At 36.9% G+C, this 23,464-nt stretch overlaps 1 protein-coding gene across 2 annotated transcripts in view; it reads left to right on the top strand.

Moving 5' to 3' along the window:
• LOC143884221 (Homeodomain-like transcriptional regulator) overlaps positions 1 to 23,464 on the top strand; it is a 34,941-nt gene that overhangs the window by 6,487 nt on the left and 4,990 nt on the right. For both annotated transcript variants that reach the window (XM_077387668.1, XM_077387667.1), the window contains exons 4-17: positions 519 to 577; positions 1,873 to 2,187; positions 2,322 to 2,381; positions 2,474 to 2,690; positions 2,835 to 2,935; positions 5,288 to 5,374; positions 5,496 to 5,627; positions 11,973 to 12,113; positions 12,651 to 12,773; positions 13,715 to 14,188; positions 16,265 to 16,624; positions 17,089 to 17,712; positions 18,376 to 18,480; positions 18,651 to 18,876. In XM_077387668.1, coding sequence (XP_077243783.1) covers positions 519 to 577; positions 1,873 to 2,187; positions 2,322 to 2,381; positions 2,474 to 2,690; positions 2,835 to 2,935; positions 5,288 to 5,374; positions 5,496 to 5,627; positions 11,973 to 12,113; positions 12,651 to 12,773; positions 13,715 to 14,188; positions 16,265 to 16,624; positions 17,089 to 17,712; positions 18,376 to 18,480; positions 18,651 to 18,876 — 3,024 coding nt within the window. The remainder of the gene's footprint in view (positions 1 to 518; positions 578 to 1,872; positions 2,188 to 2,321; positions 2,382 to 2,473; positions 2,691 to 2,834; positions 2,936 to 5,287; positions 5,375 to 5,495; positions 5,628 to 11,972; positions 12,114 to 12,650; positions 12,774 to 13,714; positions 14,189 to 16,264; positions 16,625 to 17,088; positions 17,713 to 18,375; positions 18,481 to 18,650; positions 18,877 to 23,464) is intronic.

Genomic DNA, 23,464 nt, shown 5'->3' with positions numbered 1-23,464 from the left:
GGCTTTGTTGAGTTGAGTTGAGTTAAGTTGTAATGAGGACTCCTATTTGTTTTTTGATCTGCTCCTCGACCCATTCATCTAATTTAGAACCTGTGTGCCGTTACTCTCATCTTTTGTTATAACTTACAACTTATAGGGCTGTTGTATTACAGGTCGACTCAATAGTGTTCTTTTCAAGTTGATATTACTTTCCATTGATAATTGATATTAATTTCATCATGCTGATGCAGTAGTGTTCTTATTAAGTTGATATTACTTTCCATTGATCATTGATAGTAATTTCAGCATTAATTAGGCCTTGTTTGTTTTAGATTGTGACAACTGATTGTGAGGCCCACATCTGATTATTGGCTGAAAATTCAACATTATTTTGAGCCAACAATCGGTTGGGCGGCTCAGAATCGGCTGTCATAATCTGAAACGAACAGGGCCTTTGTTATCAATGTTTCTTTCTTGTTGCTCCAATCAGCCTTGGATGTTTTCAGTTCTAACTCAAATTCTATTGATTTTGTGATCAGGTTCCAACCATTTTCTTACTGCTTGTCGAGACAAGCAAAGAGTGCTTGAAAGGAGAAAGGTAGTAAAAAAATTCATAGTTGGTTCACTTATGGGTCTTTTTTTTAACTTTAGGAACTTCAAGATCATCATATCATGATCTCCATTTCCGCATTCTGGTCATTTAATGCTTGGGCAAACAAGTTGGGTTATGTTTCTGATGCTTACCAGGCAATAATGTGGAACCTCTTTCTTCTGTTCTTGTGGCTTTATGTGATTCATAAAAATTCTTGGTGTCTGGCCCCATTTTTCCAAATAAAAAATGGGGGAGGTGAATATGCAAATGGATCAACTTTTCAATGATTCAAACCATTATTTGTTGGTCCTCATAATAGATAGGTCTGTGCCCCGCAGATCTACAGTGCACAGTCCTAACCATCATGATTGTGGGGTGTAAAATGGATGTCTCAGAAAGTTGAAAATTCAATCTTATCATTGGCTTCTGTTCATTTTCTTTGTGCTATTGTGTCATTCTCTTCTTTATCCCATAAATAGATCTAATCATCATCTCAAGTTTCAAAGCCACATGAAAAGCATTGCACTAAATAGCCTTGAAGATATCTGCTGTTGATATACGTCCCTTACATTTAGCACAATGCATTGTACCATCATGTGTCCATTTTTTTGTACACGGGTAAAGAAAAGAAGTAGATGATGTTCTGTCTTCTTTTTGCCAGAAATCTTTTCTCTGGGTTTTCCTTTTTTGTTTTTGTGTTGAAGAGTTTCTTTTATGCCTACAACCTCTCAGTGCTGATGCTTTGCGATGAGATTTATAGGATGTTACTGTTGACGAGTGTTGTTCGATCCTAAGTTTAATGTGAATGTATAAATAGTGGCTGCCTGTAATTTGTTAGTGCTAAATTTAATTGAACAGCCAACCCCAAAAGATGACAGAATATCTACTTATTTATCTTATGCTAATGATCTGAGTATGACTCTTGGTATTTTATCTTTAACCAGATGTATCCTTCCTTCTTTTTGTTACAAGGAGAAGATAAATCTCTCGATAGAGCTTTATATATTTGATTTGATTTATATATCCATCTATTCCCATAATTTGCTTATCTTGTGAATGATCTGGTTAATTTGATTTAAAGATTCATCTATTCCCATAATTTGTTTATCTCGATAGAGCTTCCTATATTTGAAAGCTCCCAACTCTCTCTCTCTCTCTCTCTCTCTCTCTCTCTCTCTCTCTCTCTCTCTCTCTCTTTGTGTGTGTGTGTGTATGTGTGTGTGTGTGTGTGTGTGTGTGTGTGTGTGTAGAGTAAATAATGAAGGATTTCTTTTCCTTCAGTTTTAACACATACATTACAGGTCTTGAAATTGCCTACCTTGGACTCCCCCGCTCAGCAAAGGAAGAGTGCACCAGTGAAGAAATATGGTATGGGAAAAGGTTTAATGACTGTCCGGGCTCAGCAAAGGAAGAGTTCACCAGTGAAGAAATATGGTATGGGAAAAGGTTTAATGACAGTGTGGCAGGCAACAAATCCAAATGGTGGAACCTTTCCTACTGGTGTCAATTTTGGTGTCAGACAAGCATCCAACACGTCCTTCAGTTCTACCTTTCTTTTTCCCTCTAAATTACTACGCCAAGAATCAAAAAGATCCAAGCATCAAATGCTTGCCGTGGTAATCATTTAGTTTGATTCGCTTTGCCTCTATGCATTAGTGACATCATCTCTGTGCCTGCAGTGATATTTGAACCAATGTTTTGTGTACTGAATTTATTCACGTGTGTCTCACGGCATTTTTTTTTATTGTAGAAGCAAAGAATGCTGGGGAAGAAATTACCAGATAAGAGGAAGCCTATAAAAAAACGAAAGGTAACTTTGCCACAACTATTTGAATGTTTTTGAAGTAAGGGTGAGTGTTAGGGATGCATTTGCAGTTCCTTACACTTTGCTTCTGCATTCAGGTGGAATGTAATAAGAATGAAATTCGAAAAAAGCCACGTAGAGCAGAGTGCAAACTTGCAATTGAAGGACTGAGATCCCAGGAACAATTAGATGCATTGACAGTAGTAATGGATGATGAGGAGCTTGAGCTTAGAGAGTTACAGGCAGGTCCAAATCCATTGACGTGCTCTGCTCATCTTGCTACAAATGGAAGGCATGGTTGTTCTCTTTGCAAAGGTTAGCTTTTGATTCTATGCTTCTTACAAGAATCTGAAGTATCTCTCTCTCTCTCTCAGATTCAGAATGGAAACATCTCTTTATATGCCTTCAAAATCTGATGTTCTGATGTTTTGGTCTTCAACAATAACCCTGTTCTTTTAGATTTGCTGGCTAGGTTCCCTCCGCAATCTGTAAAGATGAAGCAGCCCTTGTGCACACGACCTTGGGATTCTTCACCAGAGATTGTCCAAAAACTATTTAAGGTGAGCAGAATGCACAATTGTACATTGTCTCTCTTGAGTCTGTTTATCACTTCTTGCAATCTTGAGTTGCACCATCTATTATTGGAATAGTAAGACACTGCTCATATATATATATATATGGGAAATGTGTGCGTACTCGGTCGAGTAGATAAGCTTATCTACTCGGTCGGGTTAAAAACAGTGGGGGCCCACATTTTTGGGGTGATCCAAACCATTCATTTGAAAGGCCCTTACCTAGATAGGGTGTCCACCAAAAATCAGCCCCATAGGATCATCCTAACCCATGCAACAGTGGAGGGAAAAATGGGAAAAAATGGACAAACTGTGGACAAGCTGTGTTTGTCCATTTTTTCCCATTTTTCCCTCCACTGTTGCATGGGTTAGGATGATCCTATGGGGCTGATTTTTGGTGGACACCCTATCTAGGTAAGGGCCTTTCAAATGAATGGTTTGGATCACCTCAAAAATGTGGGCCCCCACTGTTTTTAACCCGACCGAGTAGATAAGCTTATCTACTCAACCGAGTACGCACACCTTTCCCTATATATATATATATATATATATATATAGGGATTTGCTGGCGTTCATCGTAAAAGGCATTTCGCAGATGCTTGTCAGAGCAGCCACAGAGGTTTACTTTTCAGCAGATATTGTCATCACTCACGAGGTGGCTGCTCTGACATGCGACAGTGCATCTGCGGAATGCCTTCTGCGATGGATGCTAGCAAATCCCATATATATATTTTGTTTACTTACCAACTTCTCCAAAAGCTCAAGCTGTTGGAGAAAGACATTATTTATCTTTTATACTTGAACACTCCCCCACACGTGTGGCCCACTTGGCAAACACGTGGCACATGTGGTCTTACTTTGGGCCGACCATCTCATGTGGATTTTTGCTATCCTGGAGGTTTGAACTTGAGACCTTTGGCTCTAATACCATGTTAACTTACCAACTTCTCCAAAAACTTAAGCTGTTGGAGAAAGGCGTTATTTAACTTTTATACTTTAACACACACACACGCACACACACACACAGAGAGAGAGAGAGAGAGAGAGAGAGAGAGAGAGAGAGAGAGAGAGAGAGAGAGAGAGAGAGAGAGAGAGCCAATACACCATCCATAATGTAGTAGGAACTGACACTTCATAAAACTGTTACCATGCTACTCACAGCCGACACAGCTATATCTACACGAGTATGTGCCTCGATGAATCCTGTTAAAATGACCGGAACAGTTGACTGTTTAAAGGATATATAATATCTAGTAAGCTAATGTTGCATATTCTTGTGAGATTTTGTGCAACCCTTACCAATGAAATATGGCTACCAACAAGGGAAACACACCTAGCCGTGCAGAAAAAGACGTGCCAAAGGAAACCATTTTACTGTGTTGAATCAGATTGATTTCCAACCATGGGCTTGCCACCCTATAGCATGAATCTGTAACCCAATATATTTATGTTGTTATGGCTACCATTCAAAAAAAAAATGTTGTTATGGTTGATTTGTTATTAGATTTTTCATGCAAGTTGGTTTTCTATGGTGATATCGGCCCATTTGGTCCATGCTTCTTATTTTTTACTTTGTCTGCTTGTCCCTTTCCACCAGGAGAATCCTCTGTGTCTGTAGGATTAACCTCTTCAAGACTTGAAGTAATCGATAATAACACTTTTTTTTTGGCATTCATCTTTTCTTTCAAATATCTTTTTGACACAAGTAAGATTTTGATGTTATTTTCAAAAAAAAAAAAAGAAGTAAGATTTTGATACTGTTTTGCGGAGACCTGCAAGCCATTTGAATTCCATAATTTGTGAGACCTGTTGTGTCCTACCAATCCTAGGTCTGCAGTGGAGACCATAGTTAGCAAGACGTGATTCAGCAAAAAATAAGGGGATGAGAAGAATTCAAATTTAATACGGTATTGGTTCAATAAACGTAGTAAAAAACGGTCAAATACACAGAAACACGAAAAAATCATTTAAACATTTACAATTTTGTCATTTACAAAATATAGCATCGGTAAAGTTGAAAAGTTGGCCAAAAACACATTTAATACGTTTTTTTTGAATGACGTACACATTTACTATGTTTAAAATACTAGTTAATTCTCAACAAAACTAATTATTTTTGACGTGCAACAACTCCAATTCCCATGGAATTCTTCTATTTCAAGACAACAAATCCTCTTAAAACATATTTGGAAGCATGTACTTATGTACTTTTTTTTATGGCTCTAACATTCGTTTATAACTGTGGCTGAGATTTTCTATTGGAAACTTGTAAATTTACCCTTTGCCGAAACTTTCAAGGACTTCTTTCAAGTAGGTGCTAATTTGTCATACCTTGAGCAGGTCTTCCGATTTTTGTACACTCACGCAGTAGCAGTTGATGTTTGTGATTTTACTCTCGACGAGTTTGCTCAGGCATTCCAAGATAAGGTCGCTGCTAAGCATCTTCATTGAACTTTTAACTTCGATTTCTCTGGCATTTTCTGAACACACATAAATCTTTTAATTTTTTTTGTGGGTTCATCTACATGTTTGTCAAATATTGTATCAGGACTCCTTGTTACTTGGAAAGATCCATGTGTCTCTTCTCAAACTATTTATGTCAGATGTTGAAAAGGAGCTTGACAGTGGATTTCATCCACGTGCTGCTAAGGACAGCAGATTTCTTGGGTTTCTCAACTTTGTAAGTTCAAGATCATGAAGGAAAATGCCTTTGGCAGAATTTATTTGAGCTGTCGATGCGTTTCTTGTTGTGCTTCTTTTTCCTTACTATATATGCTTATTCTCTAAGTGCACATTCATATTGGGTCTGATAGCTACTTTACTATTGAGTTTCTTACTATCTTTATTTGACATTTTTACATCATTATTCAGATTTTCTATACTATTTGATAAAGAACTGCTTCAATTCTTGAAACACATTAAGTCCTTAAAAATAAAATTCTGCTTGATCTCAAACTGGTGGAAGAACTTTCTTCTCTTTACTTAGGTAGTAGATGGTGTAAACTTAGATCTTGAAAAAATGAGGCTTACTTTGACATTTTGAAGTGCTTAATATACTTAGCCCCACTAATCGTGAGAAAAATACAGGGAAACATTTATTGTCACTTCCCTGGTGTGTGCTGTTTGTTCTCTCACACTTAAAGTAGTTAGCTTGTGTGATAATTATGAATTTTTGATAAACCATATGGTAATTTATTTCAACGTTAGATTTAAATATTTGGTTCTCTGTTAGGATTTTTTATTTATTTTCGGTTTAGAGAAGAGGGGATCTTATACTTTTTATTTATTTATTTTCTTTTTAGAGAGAGGGGATCTTAAACTCAAGATGGAAACAAATCAAACTATTCTATGGTACTGACCTTTATTAATCACCAGGGGTAGGGTGGGGGTGGAACACTGAAGCAGTAGGTTGTAAAAATGATGTTCTAAAGCTTTTGTTCTTATACCATTTTATTTTTAAACATTGTGGGGATCTAAGTACTCTTCTTCTTCTTCTTCTTCTTCTTCTTTTTATGATAAAGTTTAAACCTCAATATATTCTATCTAGTTATCTGCCTCTCTTTATATACACATCTATACATATTTATCTACTTCCCAATTTCCAATTGGTTGTAGCATGGGGCTTAATGATGCCATTTATTCTTCTGGAAATTTATGAACCAGCTATTTGAATATTTTCCCAATAATCTCCAATCTCGCAAGAACTACAATTGTAGATAGATAAATAGATAGGTAGATGGACACACAGGCAGATAGATAGAGGACTGGCACTTGGTCACTTTTTAGGATTTAGGGTTTAGGTTTTAGATTATGGTTTGCACTTAAGATTTAGCCTTGATTACAATGGTTGGGGAGCCACCTTGCTGTTAGGATCCTCTCGTAACATTGTTTTGGCTGAGTGGTTAGCAATGAGGTTGGGGCTAAGCACCTGTGTATTTTGATAGTCGGACACCTTCCAAGAGCAAAACACTGACAGGGGTTTCATGGTCATCTTGTGAAGATGATGATTGATGGGCCTTAGAAACCAATTTTTGTGGTTCCTGCACGCACTAGTTTGAATTTTAGTTCATCCTGTGCAATGGCGGGTATGTAATTTTGATGAAAAGGACATTATTATTATTCTCAAGGTAAAATAAGACCTCCTGGAGCGGTCATTCTGTTTTAGGATGAATTGTTGGTGCCTTCCCAGCACTACTGATATATGGGAAATGATATTTGTACTACATTGTTTTAGTATTGGCGCTCCTCCATTTTATACTGTTCTGATTATCTGTTGAAAGCTGTTAATATTCCAAAAGGCTGTCAACATTCAGTAAAAAATGTTTAAAGTGATAAATGTCGTTATTAAAACAATTCTGTGTGGATATCATTTTCCTATATCTATATTTATATATTACTTATGTGGGATTTGCTAGCGACTATCGCAGAAGACATTTCGCTGACCGGCAGTTGCATGAAAGAGCAGCCACCTCAGATGAATTAAATGAATAAGACAAAATCTGAGTCTATATGGCTTCTCTCTCATGGAACAGCCAGTCTGCGAAATGCCTTCTGCGATGTTCACTAGCAAATCCCTACTTATTAGTGGATTGAGTTATGCTGTTATTGTATCCAATTTGACCCGACTCCATCATTGTGTAGGTGGCACATATTTGGCATTTGACCCTCAACAATAGATGAGGCACACCGTGGATGGTTGATGCAGTGGCATTAACAACTGATATGTTTATGGATTGGTGGAAGTGCCAAAAATTATTTCACAAATAATTTTTGGAATGTCCGATAGTGTCCAAAATACCATGCTAACATCCATAGTGGTCTCCATATGCATTCATTCCTCACGAAAATTGGCCAATGTAGATATATGTAGATTTTTAGTATTTTTATTTAATTTTTGAGCAAAGTTTCAACAGGGCTTTCATGGGCTTTATGTAGGGAAAACATGAATAGTATGTTTAGGATGGCAACATGTAATATACTTTTGATTTTTATTAGTTATATTAGTTTATGTAGTTTTTTAATATTTTTTATTTAATTTTTTGGCAAAGTTTCGATAGGTTTTGATGGGCTGTATGTAGGGAAAAATGTGAATAGTATTTTTTGGATGACAACATGTAATGTACTTTCGATTATTATTTTGGGCTGCTCTAAAGTAGAAGTTAGGCTTTATGGGGTTGATCTAATAGTTGATCGATTATTATTTTGGGCTGCTCTAAAGTTGAAGTTAGGCTTTATTGGGTTGATCTAATAGTTGATATTGATCCTATACTAACGGTTTGGATTAAAGTATGGTTTTAAGGTTTTTTGGGACTATAAATATGAAGTTTTGATTTGTTTTTAAGGAGGTTAATGAATAGTTACGAGTTTTTCCTTTTGCGTTTTGGGTATTAACCCCAAAATATATCAAAACATCATATTTATTGTCCCAACACACCTTAAAACCCTAGTTTAATCTTAACCAGTTGTATATAATCAATCTCATCCTTTAAAGCAGCACCCTCCCCCTCTAAAAAAAAGTGTATTACATGTTGTGTTCCCAAAAGATACTATTCACCTTTTCTACACATAGGGCCGACCAAAACATATTAAAACTTGAGATTGTTTCACCCATGTCGCGACTAGGTGGGTCACCCCAAAATTATCCTTTTCCCTCTTTTGTGAAGGGCTGAGATTCAAAAACATATTTTTCAGTGAGATTAATCTCATCCCTTCACAAAAAAAGTGAAAGACTGATTTCAGGTGATGCACTTAGTCGTGAATCGTGATGGACGTGAAATTTGCTCTTGAAACTTTACCCAAAAATTAAATTAAAAATCACTACAAATCTACATAAACTATTATAACTATGGTAGCCAATTTTTGCAACAAACGGAGGCCCGTGGAGCTCACTATGGATGTTAGCATGACGTTCTGGAGACTTCCTAGACATCTTGTAAACTTGTGAAATGATTTTTAGCACTTCCATTGATCCACAAACATATTAGTTGTTAATTTCACTCCATCGATGATTCACGACCCCAAATTTTTACCAATATGTAAAGCATCAGCTGTCCCATCAAGGGCTATGTATGTCGACAATTAACAATTGTTAAACAACTAGGATCTCATCAGTCGATGAGATATTTGGATCATGAGTTCCATTGTGGTGTCCATCTCTTTGGCATGGTCCCACTTGCCATCTCTCTCTCTCTCTCTCTCTCTCTCTCTATGTATGCATACATGCTCATCTCAACTCAACTAAGCCTTTGTCCCGAACTAGTTGGGGTTGGCTAATGAATCCTTTAGAAAATTTTCATGAAGGTGAAAGGATCTACCGGGCTCAAACTGACTAAGTCTAATCCTAACACTAGTTGGGTTCGTCTACATGGATCATTTTCTTCCATTCTCTCCTATCCTAGGTCATGTTCTCCGTTATGTTCCTAGCCCTCAAGTCTCTCCTCACTGTTTCTACCCAAGTTGTTTTCGGTATGCCCCTTACAAGTGTATGTAAGGGCAATAATTCTCATTGTATGGTGCTTCTATTGTGCTAAACATCTGTTGGGAGTCTAAAGCACGAGTTTCTCCTCTATAATGAAATGAGCTAATGAAGCTTTGATATTATTTTTTTAAAATTTTGTTTATCATTTCTTTTGATGGGGAAATGGAAAGTTTATATTCTTTTCTTACAATCGTATGATAGTGGTATTAGGCCCAAGTTGCCTCAGTTTTGGACATATTGATTCAATCAAAAGCTTCACCAACTTGCTCAAGTCAATAAAAAACGTGTCATAAACTTGTCATAGTTGACTCTCTTGATTTGACTCTATTTTTACCCTGTGCGAGTTATTGTCCAACTATGCTTCATTATTTTTCAGTATTACTTTCCTAGAAAAAGAACAACTCGAACAATCCTAATGGCTTCTCTTAGAAAAAGAGGATCGTATGATCATTATTTGTGCTCGTCTTGAATCAAGCATAAAAAAAATGGGTAGAAGCATAGGCCAATGGATTAAAGATGGATCATGTTATTTTGGGATTTTCGCCATTCCAAGGTAAGTGATCTATTCTTTCTCCTTTCTCATTAAAGATTTGTTGTCTTTCATAAAAAAATCTGCATGATTCATTGAATATGCATGTTTTTGCGATATTTAGTGGTTTCTTAAATATATTATATTTCATTATTTCAATTTTTTGTTTTTTATTTTTTCATATATTATTGCATCCTTTGTTTTTATTTGTCTTGTATGTTTCTACATTGTTTTGAGTTTCAATTCATGTATTTGTGGTTCTATTTGGTCGTATTTTTTTCTTGTTTTTATTGTTGTTTTTTTTTTCATAATATTTTCATTTTTTTATTTTTCATTCTCATTTATGTGTGTTGATATTTAACTTTCATTGAGCATCATTCAGTGATATAGAGTACTAAGTTGATACTTAATAGTATATATTTTGTTGTGTAATTTGTCTTACACACATGGTTTGTTAATTGGTTCTTCACTTGTTCTAGACTTCTAGTTCTACAACTAGGTACTAATTAATGACAAACTTATGTTTTTTTATTTTTGAATGGTACCCAAAATTTTATCAAGAGGAAAGAAGACCGAGATTGTCAAAGTACAAAGTATGAGAAGAGAAAAGAAGACCACTAACTCCCCTTAAAACAAAGAATCAGGGAGTAAGAGCATCGTATAATGCTAAAACTTCTAGAAACTCCATCCCTCGCTAGACTATCCGCCACAGAGTTGGCGGATCGTCGAACATGCCGATACACTATAGGAGATGAACCAACCCATTCAAGCATCTCATCAAAGAACCTATCAAATCTCCAAGGGTGCTTTTGCGATCCTTTTAGCCATCGGATATCATTTAAGGAGTCACCTTCAACCACTATGTTGGCCATTTGATATTATGCCAATAGTTTTAAACCTTGGTGAGCTGCACGAACTTCTGCTTCTGACGTATCTGCTACAGTGCTACCCCAATTGGCCCTGTAAAGGCCCATATTACCTCCCCCATATCATTTCTAAGGACTCCTCCAATCCTGGCCAAACCAGGATTCCCCATGCTAGATCCATCAAAGTTCAACTTAAGAGTTAAGAAAACCCAGGGGTGGGTTCACCCATTCTTGAACTATTTTATGTTATTCCATTAAATTTTGATGAGGGCTTAGGATTTAGGATATAGAAAAACACAGACAAGCTAACAGATGCCAGGCTTGATAGACTTGCCAGCATACAAGGACCATTAGAAATTATAAATTACATTAAGTTTTTTTTTATAAGTATAAATTACATTAAGTATTTTTTTGAAAGATTAAATTACATTAAGTTAATCACAACTTTGATATTTGTTGAAGAATACTGGCCAAAGATTCCCCAAAAAACAGAATTATATATGAATCGCTGGTGGAAACAATAAATACCTTTTTGTATTTTTGGGACCATGTGAGTGGAGAAAAAAAAAAGAAAAAAAAAGAGACTACAGCTTATACTCACTCCATCACTTGTATAACTAAAACCTCTCAGTGTGCAGTCTTTGGCCAAACTGTTCTCTGAACTGAAGTACTGAGTTTGTAAACCTTTATTAAGACCGCACCTTACACTTACCGTGAAATATTCTAAATTGCTACCAAATATCCTTCAAGATTTTACTGAAGAAGCATGCATGAAACCATGCCTGGAATCATATTCACCCCTCGTATACATGTACCAATTACTTTGGAAGCTACGCTAAATTTCTTGCTGAGCAGCGTATTAAATGGACCTTGGAAGCTTTTCTGTTGATCTTATCATGATTGACAACTGACTACGGTAACAGTGTCAGCCTATTTTTACTTGTTGCGTTACTACTTAGTTCTTACATAAAGTTAGTGTAATAGATTCCTGTTATTTTACTGGTATTTACCTTTTTATATATATATATATAAAAAAGTATTGATTTCTGATGTTTTTACTATAGTTCAAATGGTCTCAGAAGCTTGGATGCTCAATTATAATGTTTACGCTGTGAAACTCTGCAACTTAGATTTTATCTGTTTGGTTTGCAGGTAAGACATCAGGAGTTGGATGTGAAGTTCTGGAATAGATCTTTGAATCCTCTTACGTGGACTGAAATACTGCGTCAGGTTTTAGTGGCTGCAGGTTTTGGTTCAAAACAAAATTCATTTCGAAGGGGGATTCTTAACAAGGTGTCCCTACATTTACTGCTTTGATGCATTCAGTTATACTAGTAAATTTTATGAAATCATGTGACTCATCATCAGCCATCAATAAAAATCTGTTTTAACCATGGCCCTTGAAAAATTCCACATTCATGGTTCTCATTAATTGAACTCCAGTTATATAGCTGCAAGAAGTATTTGTCAGCTATAAATTAGGTTAGATATCTAGTCATCATCCTAGGCTGAGAACTATTTTAGTTCTACAAGGAGATAGTGTCTCTACAATGTTACCTAAGGGGCCTTATGTTGATATCATGTATGACATTGACATTACACATTGATAAACAATCATAATGACTTACACTTTCTACTGCCACTGGCTGTATTTGATTACTAGTGTTAATGTACATGTCTTCCATGCATGGTTTCATTCTTATTAATGATTTCAAGGTTTCTTGCTATGTTAAGTTCAATGACGAATTGCATGTAAATGTGCAAGTCTTTCAATTCTTCATGCATATAAATTTTGCCTTGTCTTTGATCTCTTTCATCAACATTTTGTAGGGAGGGGATCGTATGGCAAAATATGGTTTACGTCCTGGTACTTTGAAGGGTGAATTGTTTAGCATTTTGTTTAGGCAAGGATGCAATGGGATGAAAGTTTCGGAGCTGGCAAAAGATTTTCAGGTAAATTGCGTAGTATGATGTTCATTCTTTGGATGAATAAGTGTTTTAAAAGGAGAAAGTTTGAGGCGAGGCATTCAGCCCATCTGAGTGTGAGGCGTGAGGCCTTCTTTCTGTTGATTTTAGGGGTCGGAAAATAGAGAGCATAAAAGAAAATAGTAGAAAAAGAGATGTCCTTCATAATCCAAGTACCAACCATTAAAAGACTACTTACCATACAGTGCTTGCAGTAGTTGTACAAATCCTTCAAAATATAATGTATTATAAAAAAGAAGAGTACATATACAATGAAAATCCTTGACCATCCCCTGTTTTAAAAAGGGTATAAGAAGAGTAACACAACTTGTAAATCAAATCAAGTGAGTGAATTAAACTTAAATGCTAGCTGAAATGCTCTGCTAATGACTTAGGGCCTGCTTGAGTTGTAGTGCTCCTTCCTTGAGAACTTTGCACCCGACTGCTAGGTCTTGATGAGAGAAATCATAAATTTGTCAATTTTGATTTTGTTCAATGGTTGCATAGATAGCATGAAAGCTGCGAAGCATGTAACTGAAACCCCAGACACTTGAAAAGTAAGTTTTATCCGAATGAAGATGGAAGCGGAGAAATCCTATAGAATTTTTTTATGCATTCTCTGCGCTGAACTTATATTTTCCGAAAGTAATAGTTAAAACTAAATATTAAGAAAAACAAAACACGGGTGGTTACCAAGCTCCTTATGTTATAATCAAAACCCGTGTACCTCATTCCTCACATAAATTGATAATGCCTCTGGTGCAGGGCCACTACGCCTATTGGACATTGGGGTTATGCCTCACCTCAAAGTGTTTGGCTCTTTTGCCTTTTAAATGCTGACCAGAATATAAGAATGTTGTTTACCAGATAACAAATGAAACTTTGGCATGCAAGTAACATAATCTTTGTTTTTTCTTTTTCTTTTGAAGATTGTTGAATTGGATCTCCCCAACACAGCTGATGGACTGGAACATCTAATCAGTTCAACACTTTCGAGCGACATTACTTTGTTTGAAAAGATCTCACCTTATGCATATCGTTTGCGTCCTCAAATTTCCATAGGAATGGAGAATTCCCAATCCGACACTGAAGACTCAGGAAGTGTCGATGATGACTCCGGGGACTCCAGCAATAACAGCAGTAGTGATGATTCTGATGAATCCGATTCCGAGGAGTTGGATTCTGCTATATGTGAAAGCAGGATAGTTAGGCATAAGGTCCGTCGTAAACAAAAAAACAACAAATTGATTGAATATGCCGAGATTGATGAGAGTCACTCAGGAGAAGCATGGGTGCTTGGATTGATGGAAGGTGAATATTCAGACCTACGCATTGAAGAGAAGCTTAATGCTTTAGTAGCATTGGTTGATCTCACTGCTGCCGGGCCCAGTATAAGAGTGGAGGTAATAAAAATTGCCCTAAACCAGTTCGTACTTTGGGGCCTTTTCTCATCAACCTATGCATGTTGACATTGAAAGTAATGTTCAAAATCTCTACTTTTCTCGTTTTATCTGAAATTTCTTGTGTGCTGCATTTCACATTGGGCATTTGATTTTCCATGCAAAATTGCAAATGATGTTTATGGATCATCTGGATGATCTTAAAGGTAGGGATACGGTAAATGAGAATGGATTTCGATGCGCTTCAGTTAGAGTTTTTAAGAAACCCTCACTTATTCATTGTTTTGTAACATTATTTTTAAAATTTCTGTTTCCTAATGGAAATAAATAATACTGTGCCGATTGTTGAAGGTTATTTTTTTGTGGTTTTAACGTGCATCTGTGGGTTAAAGTCCAATGGTCGTTAATTATGTCATGACCTGCTTTTGACAATTCATATTATAAATGAGTGACGTTTTTTTTGTTGTCTACTGAATATTGATCAACTGGTAACTTAATACTCGGTTGCTTCTCTCCTTGAAGACTTATAATTTGTTACCTGCTTTTTGCATTGATGACTCCCACCTTTCCATTTGGCATCTCATCTAGTCTGTTCAGCCATTTTGATGTTATTTACTATCTTACTTTCTATGAGATCCAGAAAAGCTAAAACCAAACTGCAGGGAACCACTAGTGATACAAAATTGGAATTTTTGTGGTTATGAACCTTTGGGTTTAGCACTAGATTTGCTATCACAGTTGGTATGATATTGTATGGTTTGAAGAATATTCTTGTGATCTCACACTGAGATTAAAGGAACGGCTTTATGCAGTTGCTTAAAAAGATTTTACTATGCTCAAAAGATTTAGATTGAAAGTCTAGAGGTTTCTATAGGAGGTGATGGCATTGAGGATAATGTTTTCCCTCCTCCCTCTATTTGCCCATGGAACAGGAAAATGAAATGGTAAAACCTTTACGGCAGATGAATTGATCTGCCTCCTCAGCATATTATGTAGAAGGAATGTGTTTATGAAAAAGTTATATAATAATTAATAAGGCAATGTTGATGCCATTGAGTCACATTGAACGGTCACTTAAATTTGTTAAAGAAACAAAAACAGCAATAGTTTTTTTTGATGGACAAAAATAGCAATAGTTACGAAATCTTTCTTCTTTCATTTAAAAAAAGCAATAGAACCAGGAAACGGCAGTACCAATGGGGATTAGCTGGCCTCAAACAAGAACAGAATAAAAAAACAGAAAAAAGAACAGAGCCTGAAAAGTAAAGTTGGAAAATAAAAAAGGCCTGAAATTTACGATTAAAGTACTGAATTCACTGCAACAAGGAAAGTTCCTGAGTCCCGACCTTCATGGCAAGCTAGGCGAACTTCTCCTTTGTGCTTTGTGGAATATGCCTGACAACATGCGGAAAATTCTAACTTTCAAAGTAGGGAATATGCCTGCAAACATGTGGAAAATTCTAACTTTCGAAATAGGTCAAGATTTCTAAAATGATGTTTGCCAACTTTCACAGTCCCATATTTGCTTGGGAAGAGACACCACTTCCACTTCGAAGGAATCCTTCTCTCAAATTGGGCCCCAAAAAGGTGTAAGAACCTCTGTCCAAATTAAAAATCATATCAATCCTAGAGGGATCCGGATTACCGCAGGAGCTTCCATTGAAATTCAGCTCGGAGGTACCAACGGCTGTAGCCTGTAGGGGCCCACTTTGCCATGATGGTGAACAACTTGTCCTCTCTTATCATGAAAATTCTGTACAGAACCTGCTGACTGGTATTGCCATGACTAGTACTATTGAATCCATTCTTTCTTGAGGTTATCAGAATTGTGAAAATCACTTACCATGCATGTTATTTCCTATGGATCTATATAATTGTTTCCTGTACCATTCTTTTCATAATTGTCATTCACAACTGTTCTTTTTGTGTTTACCAATTTTAATGCAGCCGGACTTAGGAAGATATGATGCACTTGGCTAGTTGGCTGTTTGTTTTCTGCATTGTTGTTGTGAATAGCTTAAGTTAACATCCTGTGAATTAGATGCAAGGATTACCATAATTGATGTGATTATTTTGTAGGATCCGGTAAGATCTATTTCAGAAAGTATCACAACCATCCAGCATCGTGGATCAGGAGCAAAAATAAAGAGATCATTGGTAAACCCACATGCATTCCCAAAACCATCCTGGGATCATGCTGCCTCTAGCAACCCAACTGGTTATCATAGGTCAGATGGTTCCAGAACAAAGCATACGGAAGCATTAGAGGAATCAGGATATGACACGCACCCACTGCAATCCATATGTTTAGGATCTGATCGTAGATACAATACCTATTGGCTCTTCCTGGGCCCTTGTAATGAAAAAGATCCAGGGCACAGGAGGATTTATTTCGAGTCTTCTGAGGATGGTCACTGGGAGGTGATTGATACTGAACAGGTATGGTATTCCTTCCAGTGCTCACCATTCGCCAATGTATTTCTACAGTCCTATACGAGTTTCGCTATGTCACAAATATCGTTCTCGGGGATTTCTCTGCAAGGGAAGATCTTGGGATATAATTTTTTTTTCCGGGTTTATATCGGGAAAAAACGATAAAAATAAAATTATCTTAAAAATATATAAAAATATAAATTTTATGAAAAAAGATAAAATAAAAATATCGTAAAAATATCGGGATAATATTGTGATATTATCATGATATTTTATGATAAAATGAAAATATCTCTATATTTTGAAAATCTCGGGAGTCGGGATTATTTTGGGATTTTGTTGATAAAAACGCAATCTTTGAAAATATCGGAGATATTTGTGACATAGGAGTTTCGAGTTGATGATTCATTAGAAGATTACTATAATTCATCAATTGGTTGTGATATTCCTGTTCTTAAACTGTATTGCAGGCTTTTCGTGCTTTGTTGTCAGTTTTAGACTGCAGGGGCACTCGAGAAGCCAACCTTCTTTCATCTCTGGAGAAGCGGGAGGCATTTCTCTGCCAAGCGATGGCCGATAACATGGCTATTTTAAATGATCAAAGGCAGCTTACAAGATCTGAACGATCTGACATGGATATCACTAGTGGAGATGGCTCGTCACCAATTTCAGATATAGACAACAACCTAACCCCTACTGAGAACTTAACCGATCCTTTGGCTTCGGCTGGTGCTATTATTCTTGAACTTGGGAGGAGTGGGGAAGAGAAAAGGCGAAGTTGGGACCGGCATCGTGAATTTGATGTATGGATTTGGAATTCTTTCTACTCAAGTCTTAATGCTGTAAAATACAGTAAAAGGTCTTTCCTGGAATCACTTACTCGCTGTGAAAGTTGCCATGATCTTTATTGGAGGGACGAAAAACATTGTAAAACATGTCATGCTACCTTTGAGCTCGACTTTGATATGGAAGAAAGATATACCATCCACATGGCCACATGTAGAGAAAAAGAGGATGTCGGCAATATTTTTCCAAGACATAAAGTTCTGCCATCACGCCTGCAATCCCTGAAAGCTGCAGTTCATGCAATTGAGGTGGCATTTTAACTTGTTTTTGACTTATTATTCACAGTAGTGCTTAAAAAACTTTAGATTTCATGCTGTTGTCTTGAAATATCATTGGTACTTGAAATTCATGGGTTGGGCATTCATACTTCTTTTGTCTGGATTAAGGCTCATTAAAATACATGTATATGTAATTGTGTAGAACGTATCCATCCCAAACAATTCTAACTCTAGTACAAGGCAATAGTTTTCTACCCACTCAAACACAAATCACTCTTTTTCTCTACCTGTTGATGTCATACATGGCCACTCTATAAAACCCATCACACACACACACACACACCCATACAGTTTTATGATTACTTTGAAAATATACGAGTCATATAAATGTCATTTCATGAAAGTATCATATTGAGATAACAAGGTGTATGCAGAGAAATAGAAATCATTACCATTCAAAAAAAAGAAAGAAAGAATAGAAATCATTAGAATTACATCTTGTGTATTGCGTCAAACCAAATTTAAGCACAAAATGGTAGCTTTGGGTTTTCCTAATAGTTGTGTATGCATGTGTGACGCCAAATTTTCTTAGAAATGGAGCCCCCTTATAATAGAGTTTGTACTCATATTCTTCATTAGGTCTAGTCCTCTGTGAAAGTAAACTAATTCCTCCCTTTTTCTGATTTTCTGCAGGCGGTTATGCCCGAAGGGGCCTTAGTGGATACATGGAGGAGGTCTGCTCACAAGCTTTGGGTCAAACGGCTCAGGCGCACATCCTCTCTGCCTGAGTTTTTGCAGGTTTGGTTTCTGACTAAGAGTTTATGGCTTCTTTCCTATTTCCATCACTTGTTTCACTAAGAGTTTAGGACTTCTTTACTATTTCCATCACTTTTTTCTATGAATGATCATTAAACACATTGGTAAGGCTTCTAACATGCTACATTTTTTTCCCCTCTAATATCTTCCAGGTTCTCAATGATTTTGTTGGTGCCATCAGTGAGGACTGGTTGTGCAAATGTAATTTTGATCTAGCTGTCAACACAGCTGTTGACGAGATTATTGTATTTTTCCCAACAATTCCACAAACAACATCTTCGGTTGCACTTTGGTTGGTCAAACTGGACACCCTAATTGCTCCTTATTTGGAAAGAGCTCAATCTGCAAAGACGCCAGGAAACAAATCTAGAGTAAAAGGTATGTCTTCATCTCGATATGTTTCTCAGTGAATTTATTTTATCAGTCCTCAAAAACTTGGGTTTGATTTGGATATTGATCTTTTAGTCCAGAGTTTGACTCATTTGAGCCACTGAAAAACTTGCTGATTTTATAAAAGAAATTGAAGTTGAGACATAGTTCTTGGAGAGTTTTTAGTTTTAATTCTTGGCGAAGAGGCTACTCCCCTATTCTGAATATCAGATGCTGGATAGACTTGTTTGAGTAATCTGGAAACTCATCTAATCGGGTTATACTTGATTATAGACTCAACTTAAAAGGGTATTTGAGTTTTTCCGAAACTTAGAAAAAGTTTATTGAAAGTGTGATAACTAGTTCTTGAAAATTTTATAACTAAGCTTCTTAAACCCGATAAACTCGATAGTGGATCTTTTCGCTTAAAAAAAACTTGAGAAACTCGATTGTGTACCCATCCTGGTTAGGTCCATCGTCGGATTATTGTTGAATGAAGCTATTAACCTTGCACCTGTACATATGCTTGCAGTAGTGATTGTATTTGCTTAGTCTAGTAGTAATTGTCTATATTTATTATTCATCTTCCATAGTGTAGCGAAATAATCATTACTTTAGTTCAGAGTTAAAAATTTCATTTGGTTGTCCTTACTCTTCTGGGATGTTAAAGTGATAGGAATCTAAGGCAGCCCTTGAATTGAAAGTGTACTAGAGGAGGCAAGTAATCAACGCCAATGCTCCTGTCTTGATTTGGCATTAGAATGGTGGAGGAGGGGCCAATGTGGATGATTGCCTAGCTGATGCAGATATTTGTCTTTCCTTCTAGCTGTAAGGGTAGTTTCATCTTTAATTTTAATTCCCTCTAGTCACTTAAGTGATCCAATAGGGTCTACATATATTTAATTCACTTAGGTGAACCAAGGGACCACAAAACAATTGCAACAGGAGGGAAGGTCCTTTTTCATGGGGTTAGACTCCTATTGTTGCAAGGAGTTCATCTAGAGTTTTGTTTTACCTGTTTAGTCAATAAAGAGTCCAATTCATAGGTGAATAAGAGTCCAAGTCTTTGGGGAGTTTTATGTTTAAAAAGTTCCAAGCTTAGCCTTGCCTATGTGGCAGCTTGAGTGTCTTATTAAGTTTTGAAGTAGGAGTATGATTAGAGTCCTAAAAGCCCACAACCGGATTTTCATGTTGCCCATAAATATGTAAGGCCTATGTCCCTTTATGATAAAGAATTTGAATGATATTATCAACTGCTAGCCTGCTACAACCTTGCACTTTGGAGTGTGATACTCTACCCTAGTTATGACTCCTAGGAAACATAGAGTGATTCTAGCTATTCTCCTCTCCCTTTCTCCTTGATTTAATCTCCCTGTTCTCAATTCTTGAATTTCTAAAGTGTTCGCTTGTGCTTACTGCTCAAGAAAACCAATCCACAACTCCCTGTTACCCAGCTGATCACTAACTTGCTTCCACCCTCTTTGGCCGAACCTGTTTCCCTTGTTTTTCCACAGCCTACTTTTCCCTTTAGATCGTTCTTGATCCTGATCTTGAAATGGTCTTGATCTACTCAAGGGATCTACTCAAGGGAATGCTGCAGCCAAAGAGATTGGAGATTTCAGTGGCCAAAGTGATGCAGAGCCTGTTAAATTTTCAGCCAACTAGGGAGAAGGTCAGCCACCTGCACCAAACCCTAGGATGACTACTAGGGCTGCATGAGTCAGGTACCCCTAGTCATGAGATGCTAGGGTGGGACTGATCTGATCATGCCGATTCCATGGGATATATCAAAAAGTACTTGCGTGTAGGTGTTACCCGAATTTGTTGGCTATATCGATCGTCAATTATTTATTGATTGGCCTGATACCATTGACCAATATTTCAACTAGTATGACATGTTGGTCGATCAGATGGTTAGATTTTCCAGGATGAAATTGGTAGAGCATGCCAAAGTTTGGTGGAGGAATCTGGAGATGAAACAAAGCTAGTTAGGGCATCTGCCGATTACCCTTCGAGATGAGATGAGGATTCATCTCAAAGATGAGTTTTTACCACCTGTCTTTTATAATCTCTGTGATCAAATGTTTACATTTTTCGAGATAACTTGTCTACCATTGAGTGCATGAAAAGGTTTGATGGACTGTCTATTTGGTGTGAGACTTCTGAAGATCCAAAACAAACCCTTTCTCGTTTTAAGAATGGGTTGAGATCTAAAATCCGCAAGGAGATGGCCATCATATGCACATACAATATGGAAGATGCCTTCCAGATGGCCTTGAAAGTAGAGAAGAACATGAGGCAGTCCACTGTGAAGAAATTCAGCACCCAAGGTAGAGAAACCATAATTAGGAGAGCTTCAGATGTGGGGAGAAATCTTAGGCCAACGCTCAATAATGCTAGTAACTCCTAGCCTTGTGAATCCAGAGATGCACAAGCTGTTCAACCGAGAGGAAAGGCGCCCCTAAACGAACAAGCAAGGAAGGACAACAAAGTGACATGATGATGTTGTTTCGAATTCAACATGAGCATTTTCTTAAAGGAGCTTTTAAGAAGCTAAATACACATAGTGCTAGGCGATACAAGATCGTGAAGAAAATCAGTTTAGATGCCTATGATTTGGAGCTTCTAGACAACATGAGAATCAGTCGAATCTTCAATGTGGAAGATCTCATTACTTATTAGGTACCCATGTTGATTCTCAAGCAATGCAATCAACTCCACAATTGCCTTCTATTCCTAAAATCAAGGCGAACACCGGAGATGTTCTATATAAGCAACTTATTTTTATTAGGACTGGTGGTTATTAGAAGTTCTCCGTGAAGTAAAAAAGTTGTCCCTTATCAGAATGCACCTGGATTACCACGGAGAAATTCCAACGTCCCTGCCCCAGTATCTATGACTAGTATAATACCATGCTTTTAATCACCAGGGTTGACTTCTTTTCAGCAGGGAGGGGGGATGATAGGAATCTAAAGATGCCCTTGAATAGACACCATTTAATAATAATAAAAGACGTTGAATGTTTGCCAAAAGGACTCAACAACAAATCCCATGTCTTGATTTGTCATGAAAATGATGGAGGGCCCACGTGGGAGATTCCCTAGCTAATGGGGACATTTATCTTTCCTTCTAGTGTAAGGGTAGTTGGGTCTTGTATTTTTAATTCACTTAAGTCATTTAAGTGACCCAAGAGGGCCCACATATATTTAATTCATTGAACCTAGGGTCATCAAACACTTGCAACATGAGGGGTAGTCCAATTTTGTGGTGTTAGGCTCCTATTGTTATATTGAGTTTCTTTAGAGCTTTTTTTACATGTTTAGTTAATAAGGAGCCTAATTCCTTGGTGAATACAAGTCCAGGTCTTAGCAAAGTTTTATATTAGAAAAGGTCCAATCACAGCATTGTCTCTGTGGCATTCAAGGTTTTATATTTCAGTTTCTGTTTTGGTCGCCGCAGAAATCAAATGTTTCGAGTTCGGTGGAAATCAAGTAAAATCAACATTTTCCCAAAAAAAATAATCCAGTAAAATCAGGAAAATGTATGGAAACCAAGGTTTTAAATTTCGGTTTCGATACCGGTTTCGGACCCCACGGAAATCGAAATTTCGGCCGAAATCCAGCTAGACAAAGAAAACATTATTTTATTAAATTAAAAAATTTTGGCCGAAATTACTTAATTTCGGTAAAATATTAAATTAATTAAAAAAAACAGGTTTTTTGGGTGAAATTTCGAAATTTCGGACGAAATAAAATACCGTTTCGGGTTTATGTCATTTCGATGTCGGTCTCCACTGAAATCAAATTTCGGATTTCGGTCGAAATTTAAAACCATGATGGAAACATATGCATATGATAGAATTTTAAGATGGAACTTTGGGAAATGCTAGAATAAACACAAATACACACTTGAAACCATCACATAAGTAAGACATCCATACATAATGTTTTAATAATGTCATTCGCCTAGTGACATGCGCTGTCATGGATAATTCAGTTCATACCACATTTTACATATAATTCATATCAATATGTATACATACTATATCGGTGTATCACTATAAACTATAGTGTCCTAAGAGCCCACCGCCAGATTTTTGAGGGACTTGTTTTACCTGTAAATATGTAAGGCATATAGCCCTTTCAGATATATAATTTGACCGATGTTTTCAGCTACTACAGCCTTGTGCTTTGGAGTGTGATGCTCAACCCTGGGTGTGACTCATATGAAACCGGGAGTGATTTTAGTTATTCTCCTCTCCCTTTCTCCTTACTTTAATCTTCATGTTCCCAGTTCTTGAATTTCCAAAGTGTTCACCTGTGCTTATTGCCCAAGACAGCCAGTCCACCACCCCTACCACCCCTACCACCCAGTGGGCTACTACCTTGCTTCTACGCCACCTATTTCCCTTATTTTTGTACAGCCAACTATCCCCTTTTAATCTTTCATGATCCCAATCTTGAACTGATCTTGATCTGTTCACATATTCAAGAAACAATTTTAAAACCTTGTCTCTCAGTCCTAAACAAACTCCGCCTTTGATAACTTGGGAGAACTTGATAACGCTTTTGATGATACAACCCGGAGGTTTGTTCGT

The sequence above is a fragment of the Tasmannia lanceolata genome, unplaced genomic scaffold (assembly GCF_043159265.1).
Source record: "Tasmannia lanceolata isolate RefF3 unplaced genomic scaffold, GAP_Taslan_0.1 ptg000008l, whole genome shotgun sequence".
Classification (NCBI taxonomy): domain Eukaryota; kingdom Viridiplantae; phylum Streptophyta; class Magnoliopsida; order Canellales; family Winteraceae; genus Tasmannia; species Tasmannia lanceolata.
This window is presented reverse-complemented; position numbering and strand designations above follow the sequence as displayed.